Raw genomic sequence first — 15,984 nt, 5'->3', positions numbered from 1 at the left:
CATGTAGATGAGGCCAGTCAACTCACAGAATCACAAGAGAGAATAAAAATCAACAAGCGTTGTTTTAAAAGAGGTCTGCAAACTGTGGCCTGTTGGTAGAATCTAGCCTGCAGCCCATTTTTCTACAGCCAGTGAGCTAAGCTGGATTTGGTACATTTTTAAAGGGTTGTAAAAGAAACAGAACAAGACAAAACAAAGAAAAATTTGTAAAAGAGACCATATGTGGTCCTCAAAGCCTAAAATAGTTATGGCCCTTTAAAGAAAAAATTTGCTCACTACTGTCGTAAGCCACTAAAGTTTTCAGATGGTTTGTTATGCAGCTACAGATAATTGGAACACATGGTGCCTTTGGAACAAAATAAGTGTCATTGATGGGCAGATGCTGGATTTAGAGCACCAGGAAGGTCACACTGAATAGCCACAACCCAACTGCTCTCTGCAAGTCAACACTTATCCTACCAATGATTGCTACTGTACAGTATTCTAATTTCACAAACACACTTGATCAGCCAAAGCAAAAGTGACGGTATTATGATTCATCACCCATGAAGAGCACCTTAGACATGTGTCTCAGATTTGATTCTAGATTAAACTCCAAATTCTGAGGGACTCAATAATTTTAGTAATAACAACTAGCATTTACTGAGTCTTTACTAAGTTCCAGACACTGTTCTAAGCTATTTCATATGTATTATTTCAGTTAAGCCTCATGACAACCCTTATTTACATTTTACGGATGAGAAAACTGAGGCACAGAGAAATGATCAAACTGGTCCAAGATCACACGGGTAGTAAGTGTGGAGTCAGGACTGACTTGCATCTGTGAAATTAATGACTGCACTCTGCTGCTCCTCTCCAGAAAAACAAAATGTCTAATCAAGACATCCAGCCCTGAGTCAAAGAACACAGCTGGCTTCCCTAGGGAGGGCAGCACCCTTTGACCTCCCTGACCAGACTTCCCTGGTTGCCTGCCAAGGGTGCTGTCCATCCACTAGGAATCAGGACTGGGACTTGGGTCTCCATCTCTTTCCCCTGAAGCCTAGGACCTTGATTAGCACTAATTTTTTTGTGAAGAGGATCTGAAACTGCTAGACTAGCTCCAAACTACCGTTAGTTTTCAGCTGTTCTTTCCAAACCATCAAAGTCTTCCCCAAATTTTCCCCCTGGTTTCTGTCAATCAACTCATGGAAAATTATGCTTGCCGAAGGAATGATCCTCAGAGGGAGATGCAGTATACATTGCCAGCCTTTGGCTAAAGAAAATCAACAGACTGATCAAGAGCCAATCAACAAACCACTGTTAGGACCAGTGATCATGGAGGATGAAATGAGTATCAGTTTTCTCACCTGCGAAGTGGAAGTGATAACACCTATCTTTATGATTTGTTGTGTAGATTAGTGCCAAGATGTATAAAGGGCCTAACCCAGTGTCAGGCATTCAATTAATGGTGGTTATAATTATTGTAATTTTAACACAGAACATGCTTCTCTTTTAAAGACCTGATAACTGGCCAATGACATTTCACTGAATAACTGGAAAAGCCGTTAATCACAAAGAAAGATCCACACTGATGAGATAAGACACAGAATATGAGTTGCTGCTTCCCATTGGGTCACACACTTTTTATCTCCCTTTGTAATAAGCCTTTCTAAGCTGAAAGGTGTGGTTTTAACTATTTATAAAAATGGCCTCTTGACATTCTTTTTTCCAACTGAACTTGGCATCAATAGCTGAGATCTGTGTGAGAAAGAAAGGGCGATGCTCTGACCTTAACAACATGCGAGGCCACCCCAGCACCGTGACCAGAGGCACACACAGCACCTTGTCTACTCACCAGAAGGGAAAGATGATGAGGCGGCTGATGAGAAATACGGCGGAGAAGATGAAAAACAGAATGTTACAGGTTTGCTTCCATCTGGCATAAGAAAACATCTTAGCAGACTGAGAAAAAAAGAAAGAAATTGCATTCAGAGAGCATGATACTAGAATAAAATCCTCACATTTAATACTTATGAATGGAATGATGTATTGGATTTGCTTCAAGGTCTCAGTGGGGGGCGGGTTATGGATGGGAAGTAGGTGCAACAAGACCGGCCGTGCTGATAACTGTTAAAGCTGGATTGTGGCTCCACTAGGTCTGTATACTCTTCTCCTTATCTTGTGATATGTTTGAAATTTGCTATAATGCAATGTTAAAAAATAGTTAAAAACGACTCTAATATTACTCCTGTCTTTCACAAGCCCTACAAATTAGCATGATTCTGGCATGCATCTCATCTGGGTATTTGCTGACTTCCTCCATTTAACCGGGAGGAGAGCTGGCACTTTGCAATCAAGCTGGCTACTTTAAGGCCGATGACAGAAGAGGCAGAGCCTTGTCCTGGTTGAGATGAAGTTTTAAGTGCTTGATTTTCCCTACTTACTTTATGCTAGTCTGTATTGCTCATATTATCTGTGTTGAGTAAAAGGAATAACAGAAAGTGTCATTTAATGTGGTACTAAAAGTTACTTAAGAGGGGGTGGGAGGTGGTCGGGGCTGCTGAGTGTAGACCATCTCTCTAGGGAGTGTGGCTTCGGCCTGCCAGTTCAGAACTGAAGTCACCCCAGAGGCTCCCGGCCCATCTAGTACAAGAGAGGCAGTGTATTACACCATCAGGAATGGTTTACATTGTATTTTCCATACTTCCCATGGGCTAAGGATATGATCAGACCGTGGGGTAGGCAGGAGGCCCTAAAGGGAGTAGCCTCCGTTCTGAGACAGAAGGCTAGCATGCCAGGTGGCGCCAGAAGTTTAGAAGGCTTGGAATGGAGTGGGGAGCTGTTTGAAGGGTCAGAGGTCAGGCCAGGGTGGGTAGCTAGAGACGTGCACAGGCGTGAAGGCAGCCCACGTGCGAGGGCAGAGTAGCACTCTTTTGGGCAGATACACTTGCAGCCAATTCTGGGCTATGCAAACATGGGTATCAGACAGTAACCCCTCTCCTTTGCTAAGGATCAGTCAAGACACTCTTAAAGCGCTGGGTCCTGGATCCAAACTTGAACGTGCAGGATACTAGAAAGCATCAAGAAGATGCATGAAGAAGGCAAAAGGCTGCTTATGAGTAAAAATTACAGATGCCGAAGCTGTTCTTCCTTGCTAAGAACTGACCCACCAACTATCCTGAGGAACATGGAAGATTAATAGTCTCCATCTTTAGGAAGGTCTAAACAGAGTCAAGAGTTGTACCATGTCTGAGTTCAGTAAGAACCTGACTGAGAGTATAAATACTAAAACAAACCACTCAGGGAAGCTGTGGAACAGGCTCTCCTGGAGGATATCAGAGAGGCTCCAGCCGCTCCGTAACGCTGTCTCCACCAGCTGATGGAAGGTACTGGCCTTGCTCATTGAACCTCAAGTTAAATCATGACTTGTGAATCAAGAATGATTCATGATCACTAACAACACGAAGCTGTTCACATAGTTCAGCCATGAAGGGACCTGAGTTTGACATCTCACTTTTCTTCTGTGTGTTTTTTTTATGTAAAGACCTCAGAATATTTTCAAACATTTTTCAAGCTAAAATGTTTAGCAAAGAGCTAAACATTACAATATACCCTATGGGGTAGGTACGACTTCTCATGTTACAGCTGAGGACAGAAAAGAAAGCATTAAGTGATCTGTCCAAGTCACCTACCAATGTCATGTCATGTCAGTGACAGGTGGACAGCGAGACGGTGCTTATTCCCAGTCCCAACATCTCCCTCTCCCTCTCAGTAACACGATGAAGCAGTTTTTACAGTGGACTCACACCAAAGGTAACCGAACTAGAGGGTCAGAAGCACAGAGCAGCATAAAATTCTTCAGTCATGGCCAATGTGGTTTTAATTTTCAGACAAGGTTACTGAGATATGATCAGAGAAGGCAGTAATTATGACAGAGATGGCTACTTTCAGAGGGCAACACGTGGAAAAATTGGCACAATCCCTCTTTTGCTAAGCCACAGGCTGCCCTGAAGCACACACAGTAGCCTTGACCTTTAGAATTTGATTTACATGTCTAATTACGATCACATACAAGAAAGGAAATTCTGTCCACAGCTAGTACTTTAACTGTAGTCAGTTGCTTTAAATGGCTTCAGATGATTTCTGGTTACGTCTAGAATGGGATTGGGCAAATTACAGTTCAGCCTATGGGCTAAAGCCAGTCAGCCCTTGAGTTAAAAATGGTTTTCACATTTTTAAAGGGGTATAAAAGAAAAGAAAAAACAACAGCAAGGAAAAAATATGTAACAAGAGATCTTACCTCGCCTTTTACTAAGAAGTTTGCTGAACCCTGATCTGGAAGAACAAGATCCTATTAAATTAAATTAAATTAAATTTCTTCCATATCAACTTTCATTCCATTTATTAAGCTCTTCAAGAGGCAATTCTGAATGCAAAGTGGGCCAGTATCATTTTCCCCAATTACATTATAAATAGGTATATTTAAATGGTGAGCCAAGTGGCCCTGGGAAATGTGGCTCTAAGTACAGCAAGAGGGCTGCTGCCGTTAAGAGACCCACTGCCTCAGGGTAAACAGGAACCAACACACGACAGAAATATGTAGGGAAAATAATCCCAATTTCGTTTTGTTCCTCACATTTTGCGTGGTGTGGGATTGGGAAGACTCTTGCTGTACTGTCCCCTGCTCCAAAGCATTTCTTCCTTAGAAAATCAGTGTCATTTAAATAAACATCAGCTCTCATTCCTTAAAGCTGGGGGAGGATCCCTGCAGGACAGTGCAAGCATCCAGTGGGTGCTCAGCCTCGGCTTAAGTGAACGTATGGCGCCATCCAACATTAAGACTCCACCATGCCATAGGACTTCTGTTTTCCTTTTAAAAGATTAGAGTCCATTCCTTCTTTGGATACCTCAGCTTACTTTCTGAGCTAGTCTCTGCATGAAACTTGCATAAATGGAATCCCACAAGTTAACCTCTCTCTCGAGCACCATGGAGAAGGAAGGCTGGAAACTAAAAACTGAAAGCTTTCCTTTCTTTGAGCTTGAGGGATCTGGGAACCTAGAGACATCTACAGACTCTGGGTGCTTTCAGAACGGAGAGCTCTGCTAAATCACTCACAGGCAATTCTTCCTGTGAGGAGTCACAGAAACACGGGACACGGTATTGTTATTAGTTGTCTAATGGCAGACGCTTACCTCCAGCCAAAAGTCGGCCACATCGTGCACAATCATCACAAGGGTCCCACTGCGAATATAATTAGCACACCAAGAGAAGCTCATCAAACTAATCGCAGCCAGGTGGTGGATGACATGAGCTAGAAAGTCCTACATAATGAGGGGAAATGGATACCATTGAGCAAATGCAGTTATTTCCCAATCACTGAAAGAGATGATAATAATGATAATGATAATAATAATAACAACAACAATTTTAAAACTAACAACTTACATCTGCATTTTTTGAAATTTGTAAAATGCTTTCACTTTAAGTCTTAAACACAATCCTTGTGAGGGAGATAGAGCAAGTTTTATCCTCATTGATGAAGTTGCTTAACTTGGAGACAGCACTGAACAGCTGTCACCTAAGTCCTAACATCCACTGTTCTTCCCACTCCCCTACAGTGGATACACACACACACACACACACACACACACACACACAGACAAGCATATTCCTGTGTACATTTACATTTATTGTTTATTCCATGTTTAATTCTAAAAAAGAAATAAGACAGATACAATAGAACTACACAAGTATTAAAATCAGAGTTACTGCATATAAAATAAGTAACAAATGAAAGTGGAATAACTGTATCAGCAAATATACACCACACCTACCAGGATAGCTGTAATAAAAAAACAGACAATAACAAGTGTTGGCAAGGATGTGGAGGTGTTGGAATCCTTACATATTGATGGTAAGAATGTAAAATGCTGTAGCTGTTTTGTTAAATAGTCTGGCAATTCTCCAAAAGTTTATACATAGAACTACTAGATAGTCCTACAATTCTATCCCTAGATAAACACCTGGGAGAAATAAAAATCCATGTTCATGCCAAAATTTGTATATGAGTGCTCATAGTGGTATTATTTATTTATAATAGCCAAAAAGGTAGAAACAGCCCAAATATCCATCAATTGATAAATGGATAAACAAAATGTAGTATATTCACATGGTGGACTATTATTCAGCAGTAAAAAGGAATGGAGTACTGACACATGCTACAACATGAATGAAACTTGAAAACATTATGCCAAGTGAAAGAAGCCAGATACAAAACCCCATGTACTGTATGACTCTATTTAAATGAAACATGCAGAAGAGGCAAACCCACGGAGACAGAAGTAGATCAGCGGCTGCCCAGGACTGCGGAGGTTGGGAGAAGTGGGGAGTGACTGCGAGAGGGCACAGAGTTTCTACTCGAGGTGACGGAAATATAACTGCCCATGGTGATGACTGCAGAATTCTGTGAATATACTCAAAACCACTGAATTATGCACTTTAGATAGATGAATTGTATGAGATGTGAGTATCTTGATTAAAATGTTTTTAAGAATTTAAAGATTTCAGTTTCCTTGTAGCCAAAGGAAATAGTAAACATGATACTAACAGCCTGATTTATTGAGTACTGTCTATACACTGGGAAGTGCTTTATATGGATTAACTTGCTTAATCCTCACAACCACCAGAGGAGATAAGAACTGTTTTTAGCTTCACCCTACGGATGAGAAGATCAAGTAGAGGGAATTTAACCAACTAGCTCGAGATGCTAATGAGTGGTGCAGCCAGGGACCCAAACCTGGGCAATCTGACCTGAGCCTGTGTTTCACCCACCTCCTGATAGTTTATGTCTCCAAAGGTATGTCTTTACAAACATGGGACATATATCTACATTTCATGTTTGAAAAGGTGCCTGATGCACCTGTAAATAATGAAGAGAAACCAAACTACTGAAAAATCAAAGGATCAAAAGTGGAAAAAAGATAAGATCATTACAGGATTAACCTACCTGAGTGTATCTAGGAAGACCTTCTAAATAATGACTATTTTCAATTCTATCCCTTGAGAAAAATGACTCAATTAATTATATTGTGATACAGTCTCAGATTAAAGTTAACAATTTATAGCCTTTATTAAATTTTCTGAAAAATGAGTTCACTTTTCTCAGATTTTCACAGTATGTTTTTATGCTTCGATTCTGTAAATTCAAAATCTTCAGTTGATGGCAGTAGATTGGGCCCCTTCGTGATGGCTAACGTACTCTATCACTCACGCAAACATCATTTAGTCAAGCCAAGTTGGTTTTAGCTCCTTAATACTGAATTCAACTTAATTTTATTTATCATATAAATTTTGCTACAAACTGACATTTTATATAGAAGTTTATGCCAAGAGTATTTGTCATCTGATCTGTACTGCTAACATATATCATGAAACCTCATGACTGTACTGAGAGTCTAATATTTTCCGTACCAGCAAACAGGAGTCAGTATGGACCAAACAATTCCTAAAACATCTCACTCTGTGACTTCAGAGGATGCACTTAGCATGCCTGTGACTCAGTTTCCCTGCAAATAAAGCAAACCCAATAGTGCCTGAAGCAATGTTTCCTGACAAGGATCTTAGATGAATTAAGGAAAAAATGTGTTCAAAGTCACTGAATATATCAAAAGAATTCTATAAAGGGGTTTGTAATCAACTAAAAGATGTGACAGTAGAATTAAAACTACTAGCACTTTCTTCTTTGCACTGAAGAACACTAAATTCCAAAACCAAAGGGGAAAAAAAAAGATACCAAAAAGGAGAATTCTTTTTGTATTGAATAAGAGTGGAGCTTCAAAATTAAAGTTTCTACAGAAATAGAAATATTTCACTACAAATACTTACCAGAGCATGGACATATCTGTACTATTCCATGTGCTAAAAAAGTTTAAAAAGCTATGAGCTGAAATTAAACACACACAAAAATACAATTTAAAGAATAGATTTGGGGCAAGGGGATGAAAACTTTTGAAAAACTGGATAAAGAAGCTTTATAAATAAGACACTTACCTTCCTCTTGATATCAGAGCCAAGGCTAAATAAGAGAGACCAATAAAAACTCATCTCCAAAACGTAGTACCAGTACTGGGATGGCAGCAAGGCCTGAGGAAAGCAAGAGTATTCACTACTTTAATGTCACCATATAAACAACTTATTTTGGGGATTAAAACTATTGTTTATGCCTATTTATGTCTATGCCCAGCAAAAACTATCCTTTCAAAAAAAAATGAAGGTAAAACAATAACATTTCCAGAAAAGCAAACCAAAGGGCCTTCTTCAGCCAAAAGTATCATAGTCCCAGAAGGCAGCGTGGAAATGCAGGAGGCAGGGAACACCATGGAGAGGGCAACTTGAGTGATTCATAAACCAGTGACGGTAGCGACCTGTCGGGTTTTAAACATCTGAAGGATGGGATAGGAGTAGGCTGATGACCTTTCAGTGACTGGTAAGAGGTAAGAGTTTTCATTTGTACTAGACTCTAATAATTGCAGGAAGTATACAGTAATCTCTAGGATAATTACTAAAAGAATTAAAAACATGCATAACTGAAAAGCTAGTATAAGGGAAGAAACAGAATCATAACTTTTTAAAAACTTCACTGCACCATAAAAAAGAAAGAAGAGAGTACCAAAAAAGGAAGTGTGTCAGGTGGTACAAGTACAATATAAATGGTAAGATGGTAAATTTAAACTCAAATGCATAATTACATTAATGATAAGCAAACGAAAGGAGTGAGACAAGTTTGGGTGAATAAGGAACAAGTATGAGTGAGCTCCAGCAGGGAAAGAGCCAAGGGAGGGCATGGAAGTGGCCAGAGAGCAGGAAAGGACTCAGACCCAGCTCAGGGGACAAGGTGAGGAGCTTGGCTGCTGAAGCAGAGGAGGGACCAGACCAGAGGGACTCACCTGTCTGGGATAGCCGTTCCAAACCTCCCATAGGTCATACACCCAAGGTTTCTGGAAAAAAAAAAACAACAACAAGGAACCAAGAGAAAGTCAAAAGCTGATTTCAGCAGAGACATAAGCCCTTCCTGAGGTCACTGATAGGGAGCAAACACGCACAGGAAGACACACGTTGGTCACATTCCTGCTGCTCCGGCTGCACGCCTCTCCCTCTGCAGGTGTTCATACTTGTTCCCATACAACATCCCTGTGACATTCACAACTTCTAGTGATTCTGGGGCCAGAAGCAGTCCTGTCTCACAGAGGAAATTATTTATTTTAAACAAGTGCCTCTTCTTATGAAATTATTTCTGAACCAATTAGATTACTGCTTTTAGAGCAATAAAAATATCTTGAAAAATCTGTAGCAATAAAATATCTTAAGAAAAATCTTAAGAGAAGTCTCTAGAAACCAGTTATCTTTTTTTTCCCGTGGACAATTTACTATTAAGTTCATACATCACTTAATGAGGTAATCATTTAATAATTATTTAGACAAAGCAAAAGGAATTTGATAAGGAGCGATTTGATTTCTGATGGGTGAGTAATAAAAGTCTTCATAAACAAATGGCCTTTGCCATGGGACCGGATGGAATCTGACAGGTAGAGAGAGGGGGAGGGCAAGGCATTTCTGGCAGAGGGCATAAAATGCACTGAGACCCAAAAGTGAGGATGTGCCGGGTATGTTCAGTGGCTTGTCAGTGGTCCCGTTTAGTTGGTGCATGGGCTGCATGAGTGGAAATAGGGAGAGATTAGGTTTAAAAAACAATTTTATAAATGCAAAGGTTTCACGAAGGCTTTGAAAGATAGACTGAGGAGTTGTTACTTCTCAAGGCATTACAGTGAGTAGAGATTTAAAAGCTGGCTATTGTATTGAAAGTATTATATCCCAAGGAATTCACAGGCAGGAATTTTAAAAATTAAAGACAAATTCCAATCAAAGATATCAAAAAGACAACTCACATCATAAAGAAATGCAATTCCGGCAACAGTGATCAGCAAGTAAAACGTAAAACGCCAGCTGCCAAAAGAAAGAAAAGTCTTGTAAAGGCGACTGACATCTGAGGAGAAAAACATTTGACACAGTGGTTTGGAAAGAATGCACATTCTGGAGTCTGAAAGATCTAAATTGATATCCTTAATTTGTCGCTTGTTAGATGGCTACAAGTTCAGGTAAGTCACTTAGCTCAGGGAGCCTTAGTTTCTTCATCAATAAAAAGGGATAATAAAACTTAACTCAAAACACAAAGAGAACCAAAGATAATTTACGACAGGTGTTGATCACAGTACCTAGCAAGAACTAAGTTGTCGCTGTTTCTATTACTAATATGCCTAGCCTGCCTCCTGACACACAGTAAACGATGGTTTGATAGTAGTAGTATTTAATCACTCATTTTATCCCAACTTAATTCCCACTGAAAAAGGTTTCTCTATGAGCACACGTTAGTAATTTCTCTGAAAAGCAGATTTTGAAAGAATATTTTTTCTCATGTATGGTGAAAGACCTTATTAGATTAAGAGATTTAAAAGGCTAATCATAACACGTAGGTCTTATTTAGATCCTCATTCAAATAAACAAACTGCAAAGAAAATTATGAGACAATCAAGGGAATCTGAACAGTAATTAGATATTTGCTGTTACTAAATAAAAATTATAAGGTATGATACTGGTATTGCAGTTATATTTAAAACAGTCCTTATCTTTTAGAGATACCCACTAAAATACTTACAAACAAAATCATACAATGTCTGATATTTGCTTCGAAAGTGGTCTTCAATAATAAATGGATGAAGGTGATGGAAAGGTACAAACTTCTAGTTATAAGATAAATAAGTACTGGGGATGTGATGTACAAGATGGTGACTGTAGTTAACACTGCTGTGTGGCATATTTGACAGCTGCTAAGAGACTAGGTACTAAAAGTTCTCATCACGAGAAAAAAAAAGGCTTTTTTCCCCCTTTTTCTTCATGTGTCTATGTGAGATGATAGATAAACTAAATTCATTGTGGCAATCATTTCACAATATTCATAAGTCACTATGCTGTACAGCTTAAATTTATCCAGTGCTGTATTTCAAATACATCTCAATGAAACTGAAAAAAAACCCATCCACATACAAAAAAGGAATCTGTGGAGGGGGACAGAAGTAGACGGGGACAGAGATGACACAGGATTGCCTTGAGTTGATAATTATTAAAGCTGGTGATGGAAACATATCACACACAGTTCATTAAGCTAGTCTTTCTACTGTCTATGTGGCTTTGTAAAGTAAAAAGCTTTTTTAAAAAAATTACTGCTTATTTTACCTAATGATTGCCAAAGCAACAATGGTATTAATAGTATTTGTTCCTTACGTTTGTATAATGCCTTAAAGTACTTTCCTCGACGTGCCTGTAAGATAAATAAGAAAGAGGGATATAGGCATATTCCCATGTCGTAGATGAAAACCAGGCTCGTGAAGGCTGGGCCGACCCCCAGCTCACATGGCTGAGCGGTAACACAGCTGCGGCAGAAGCACAGGTCTTTGGACTCTGAGTCCAGTGCTATTGCCTGGATATTGTCAGTCTCTGAGCTGGATGACAGTTTTTCTTCCTCAGACAGTTGAACCAGAAAAATACCCAAGGGGAATTTTATAAAATGAGCCAGTTGAGACCTGTTCACACTTGTGTGTTTTTTTTTTTATAGTTGGTCCAGCAAAGCCCCACACTTAGATGCGGAGAGCATTTCCCTGGTCCCTGACTAGGGGGCCAAATAAGAAGCACAAAAAAGAGATGAGTCTGGGTGGCACATCTCGTATAACTTGTGTCTCAAACACGGACTGACCTCTTGACCCTGAGCCCGGCCCTGTGCTAAGCACGCCTGTGCGACGTCACATTTTCTTCTTCAGAACAAAGTGCTGAAGTAGGTAGGCTCTATCATTAGCCCCTTTTTATGGATGTTGCTTGGTTCTCACAGCAACCCTAACAGGTAGGTAAGAGGAACAGTAAAAGGTGCTGAGGGTGAGAGAGCTCACAGAACTCACCCAAGGCTGTACAGCGATAACCAGTGCAAGAGTGCAATCCCAGTTTCACGTCCGTCGGGACCACTCCCACCAGGTCCACTTCACTATACCAAGGCTTCTCAAAGACAGGGGCCCCGACATCAAAATACTCTGAGAAGAACACTGAAACGCTCTTCGCCTTTTTCTCACTCATCCCTTCTCAAGCGTGCAGCAGCACTCTCCAGGGCCTACGTGACCCGTGACGGCGCTGCTGCTCTGGCAGCTGATGAAACGTGTGCCTGTGTGGTCTGACGTTTCATACGTGTCTCAGTTTTAATTTCTGTCAACAGGTATAACACACATGAGCAGCTCTTTGGGGTCTGTAATAGTTTTTAAGAGAACAAAGGGGTCCTGAAACCAAAAAGGTTGGGAGCTGCTGGGCTTCACTAATTACAAGATGAATGATGACATTCTTGTCAACGCAGTCTTCCTTTCCTCAAATGAACCTAAGGCAGTAAAACGTCCTTTTTTTTTTCTTCTTTTTTTTTTTTCCAGGAAGGGCTGAGACAAATAAAATTGTAAGAGCACAAAAACTCTTGGGGAAAAAATCCAGAAGTTGATGGTGATGTTGAAAGAAGATCAGACTGCTGGGTGGGATGAGGGAGGAACTGGACAGAGTGGACTCGAGCGACGTGAGAGAAGCTGACAGGACAGACGTGGGGCTCAACACGGGACAGGGGACTGAGAGGAGCAGGCGGTGGACCTGCACCAGGGCCCGCTGGGCAAGAGGCAGTCCAGCCAGCCGGAGAAGAGCAGACGCCTCTCTCCAGCACTAGGGGAGCAGCCCAGCTGTGCACACCAGGTACTTGGAAATCACCTGGTGTTTTTAATTAAACTTCTCATTCCTCAATGGAAATGCTTATTTTAAAAAGGGATCAGCTAATATGGAATCTGATTGAAAAATGAAGGATTCACTATGGATTAAAATCCTGAAGGCTGGTGAAACAGCGTTTAGGGGTCATCCTTAAAGAAAGTAACCAAGGAAACATCACACTGAATTTGAGTTGTTCAGAAGCCAATCCATCCCGGTATCTTGGAGGAGTTTCTGCCTGCTGGAGAATAATCTGTTTGCTCTGTGCTGGGAGATACGTTTCTGAGATTTCCAGTGGAGCTGGGTACCTCTCGCTGACTCCTGCGCACATTCCATAGCTGAGGGAATACAGTGCAGTCCCTACACAATTAAATAGCTTGGCATTTGCTTTAGTCTCCTTATTTAGTCCGTAATAACTTTTAACAGTTATCTGACTTACAGGAAATTTTGGATATTGCTAAAGAATAAGATAAAGCTTAAATTTTATTTGTGGATTCACTCCCATCTTCTGAATACATTGTATAATTTCCTTCTTCCTGCCTTTGCCTTCCTTCAAACATGCTGCCCTCAACCCACACTTTCTTTTCTTATGGAAATTCGGCTCCTTCATTCCTCAAGCTCTAGTTTGTGTCTGACTCTCAAACTCCTTTCTCTTAACGCATCCAGCCCTACTGATGCCATCTCCTCTGAAGGCCCAGAGCACATCTGAACACAACAATGGACCACAGGCCCACGTGCTGCTGGGTGGGATGGAACAACAATAAATGCTGTGGTTTCATAAGTGACAATCTCGTCTCCTTGGTTGGCCATTTTAAGGCCAGTGATCATACTTCTCTCTTAAAACCTAGAACTCTGCGCAATGTAGGGCATGCCACGTGTAGAGAGGATGGTCAGCGTAACCCTCTGCAGACCGATAACGGCAGCTCAAAATTCCATTCTCTAAGCCTGAACTCTGCGGCTGAACTTCAGCGGACTCACTGACAACCAGATTTCCAGTGTTGGCCCTTCTGACCCAGTTACTTGACATAGGAGGTTCCCTGCTTCTAAGAGGTCAGTGTTAGGTGGCTGGGGCAGTACGGTAGAGCAGAAAGGGTATCAGAAAAGGAGTCAGAAGGCCTGAGGGGAACAGCCTCCCAACAGACAGGTGACCTTGAGCAAGTTCCTTAAAACTAGATGACGTGTAGTTTCTCATTTCTTAAAAAGGACCAACCTCACATTCCCTGACTGCCTCACACTGTTGCTGGGAGAATTAAACAAAAAAATTATTTATAAACTATAAGGTACTATAATGTATAAGAAATTACCAGAAATTTAACTGGAGTATGATTCAGCTCAGAGGTAGAGTTAGTCCCTGCCTGGGGACTTTATTTAGGATTAGAATCATTTGCTAGAAAGAATGAACAAATGAATGATCGCAGGAAAACAGAAGATGTGATATGAAAACAGCTCCACTTTGTAGAGTTTTGTGGTGATGGTTCAGAGAGGTTCACTCAGGCCAAGCTGACGCAGCAGCAACACAACATTAACCAATCTGTCAAGAGCTAAAACTCTGAGCGAAGCAGTTAGAAAGCAGAGACCAGGTCATACGCCTCCCGCCATTGCGGAAAGGCAGCGGAAGCCTGTGATGAGACGTAAATGGCTGTTTGGAGACCCTCTGAAGACTTGGTCTGCGCCTCTAAACATCAGTGGTGTCAGCGCTGGATGACAGTGCATGGCAACACCTGGGTAGTTAAAGGAATTCGTTAAAGTTTAGCTTTCTGCAGCCTCCATTTCTTTATCTGAGAGTCTTATACCAGCTCCCTGTCCATTTTGCCATCAGGACAAAAATAGCTGGTGAAAGCCACTAGGCAACATCAAGACCTTAAGAAATAGGCAAAAAGAAGGAATGCTGTTGGCAGGTAGAACGTGGCATCAAAGCAACCCAAGTGACGTGCAATTGTCTGGATGTAAAGAAGAGGAACAGAATAAGAGCAATGACCGAGGCCATCTTTTTGACACAGATGTCAGTTTTTGCCGCCAAGGGAGTGGCAAATCCATTCTGACCCCCTGCTAAACCACTCGGGAAACCCAGAGGAAGTGGCTGCCCCGTCCATGGGCAGGGGTGGGGCGAGAACCGAGAGAGACAGAAGAAGTCCTCTCCATTACTGTTGAGGGAGGAGACCCACGCTCTCTCAGACACTCTCTGCTCTTACAACGTGATAGAATAATTATGATGTGACTGCGTGAGCTAGGGCCAACCTGTACCCTAGAAAAGATAAACACTGGTTAAGACATTTTAATGATTCTTCTGCACTTCAAGATACATACATAATGTCTCCTGTCCCTCTAAAGGCGTTTATAACTTATCTTGTTTCATCAAGAAGGAAACAGAAGCACTAAAGGTAAATGAACGACTAGCATAAAACTCCTGACTGGTAAGTGACAGAGCGCGTTCAAACCCCTCCTCTGCTCCAATCTCAGGGTTCTTTCTGAGATGACTATCCTGCTCCACATAAAACTGCACCATTTCAAAGCCTGTGACTACCCTTCTTACCAAGCTTCCTGGAATTTCTTCATCCTGCAAGGCTTATCTTGATTCCGCCGACTCCTAAACCATCGCTCAACCTGGCGCTCTGTCAAGTTACACTTCTTTGCCAGTCCATAAATATCAGTCTGAAAGGGGATGAAACAAATGAATGAGTGCCTAAGAGCAGAGTCAGGCTGGCAGGCAGTCAAGAGACAGGGAGACCGGGTTAGGAGAGCTCATGCACCAAAGAGGGGAAAGAGTCCGCATTAGACCGTGAGCCAGCGCACTTACCTCTTTTGCTCATGGAATCACACTGATACACCCCAAAACGGAGAGAAGGTCAGTTCCCAGAACTCTGAGTTAGTAAGAAAGACCAAATCTCCATAAGTTGGTAGCAACTCATATGTTCAAGTTGCATATGTGGCTCACTCATTCAGCCAATTTTATTCAGGGCCTCCTAGGTTCCATGTAGAGTCATATGGTTTAAGATAGCTATCAAATCCAATCTCTTCATTTTTCCTATGAGGGACATGGAACCCTGAGAGTTTTTAATAACTTGTCCAAGACCTAAAATTAGTAGCAAAGTGAGGATAAGAAATTAGGCTGGTGCACTTTCTGTTATTTCGCATGATCTTTCTAGCAGCTCCAAAAGATCATACAGGGA

The 15,984-nt window shown here is 41.3% G+C and overlaps 1 protein-coding gene across 3 annotated transcripts in view; it reads right to left on the bottom strand.

Moving 5' to 3' along the window:
- CERS3 (ceramide synthase 3) overlaps window positions 1–15,984 on the bottom strand; it is a 99,689-nt gene that overhangs the window by 34,478 nt on the left and 49,227 nt on the right. For all 3 annotated transcript variants that reach the window (XM_072950688.1, XM_072950687.1, XM_006211494.4), the window contains 6 exons: window positions 15,348–15,466; window positions 9,925–9,982; window positions 8,926–8,976; window positions 8,030–8,122; window positions 5,173–5,301; window positions 1,835–1,941 (listed from right to left, as the gene is read on the bottom strand). In XM_072950688.1, coding sequence (XP_072806789.1) covers window positions 1,835–1,941; window positions 5,173–5,301; window positions 8,030–8,122; window positions 8,926–8,976; window positions 9,925–9,982; window positions 15,348–15,466 — 557 coding nt within the window. The remainder of the gene's footprint in view (window positions 1–1,834; window positions 1,942–5,172; window positions 5,302–8,029; window positions 8,123–8,925; window positions 8,977–9,924; window positions 9,983–15,347; window positions 15,467–15,984) is intronic.

The sequence above is a fragment of the Vicugna pacos genome, chromosome 27, assembly GCF_048564905.1.
Source record: "Vicugna pacos chromosome 27, VicPac4, whole genome shotgun sequence".
NCBI classification, from domain to species: domain Eukaryota; kingdom Metazoa; phylum Chordata; class Mammalia; order Artiodactyla; family Camelidae; genus Vicugna; species Vicugna pacos.
Note: the sequence above shows the minus strand (reverse complement) of the source record. Positions and strands in the feature narration are given on the sequence as shown.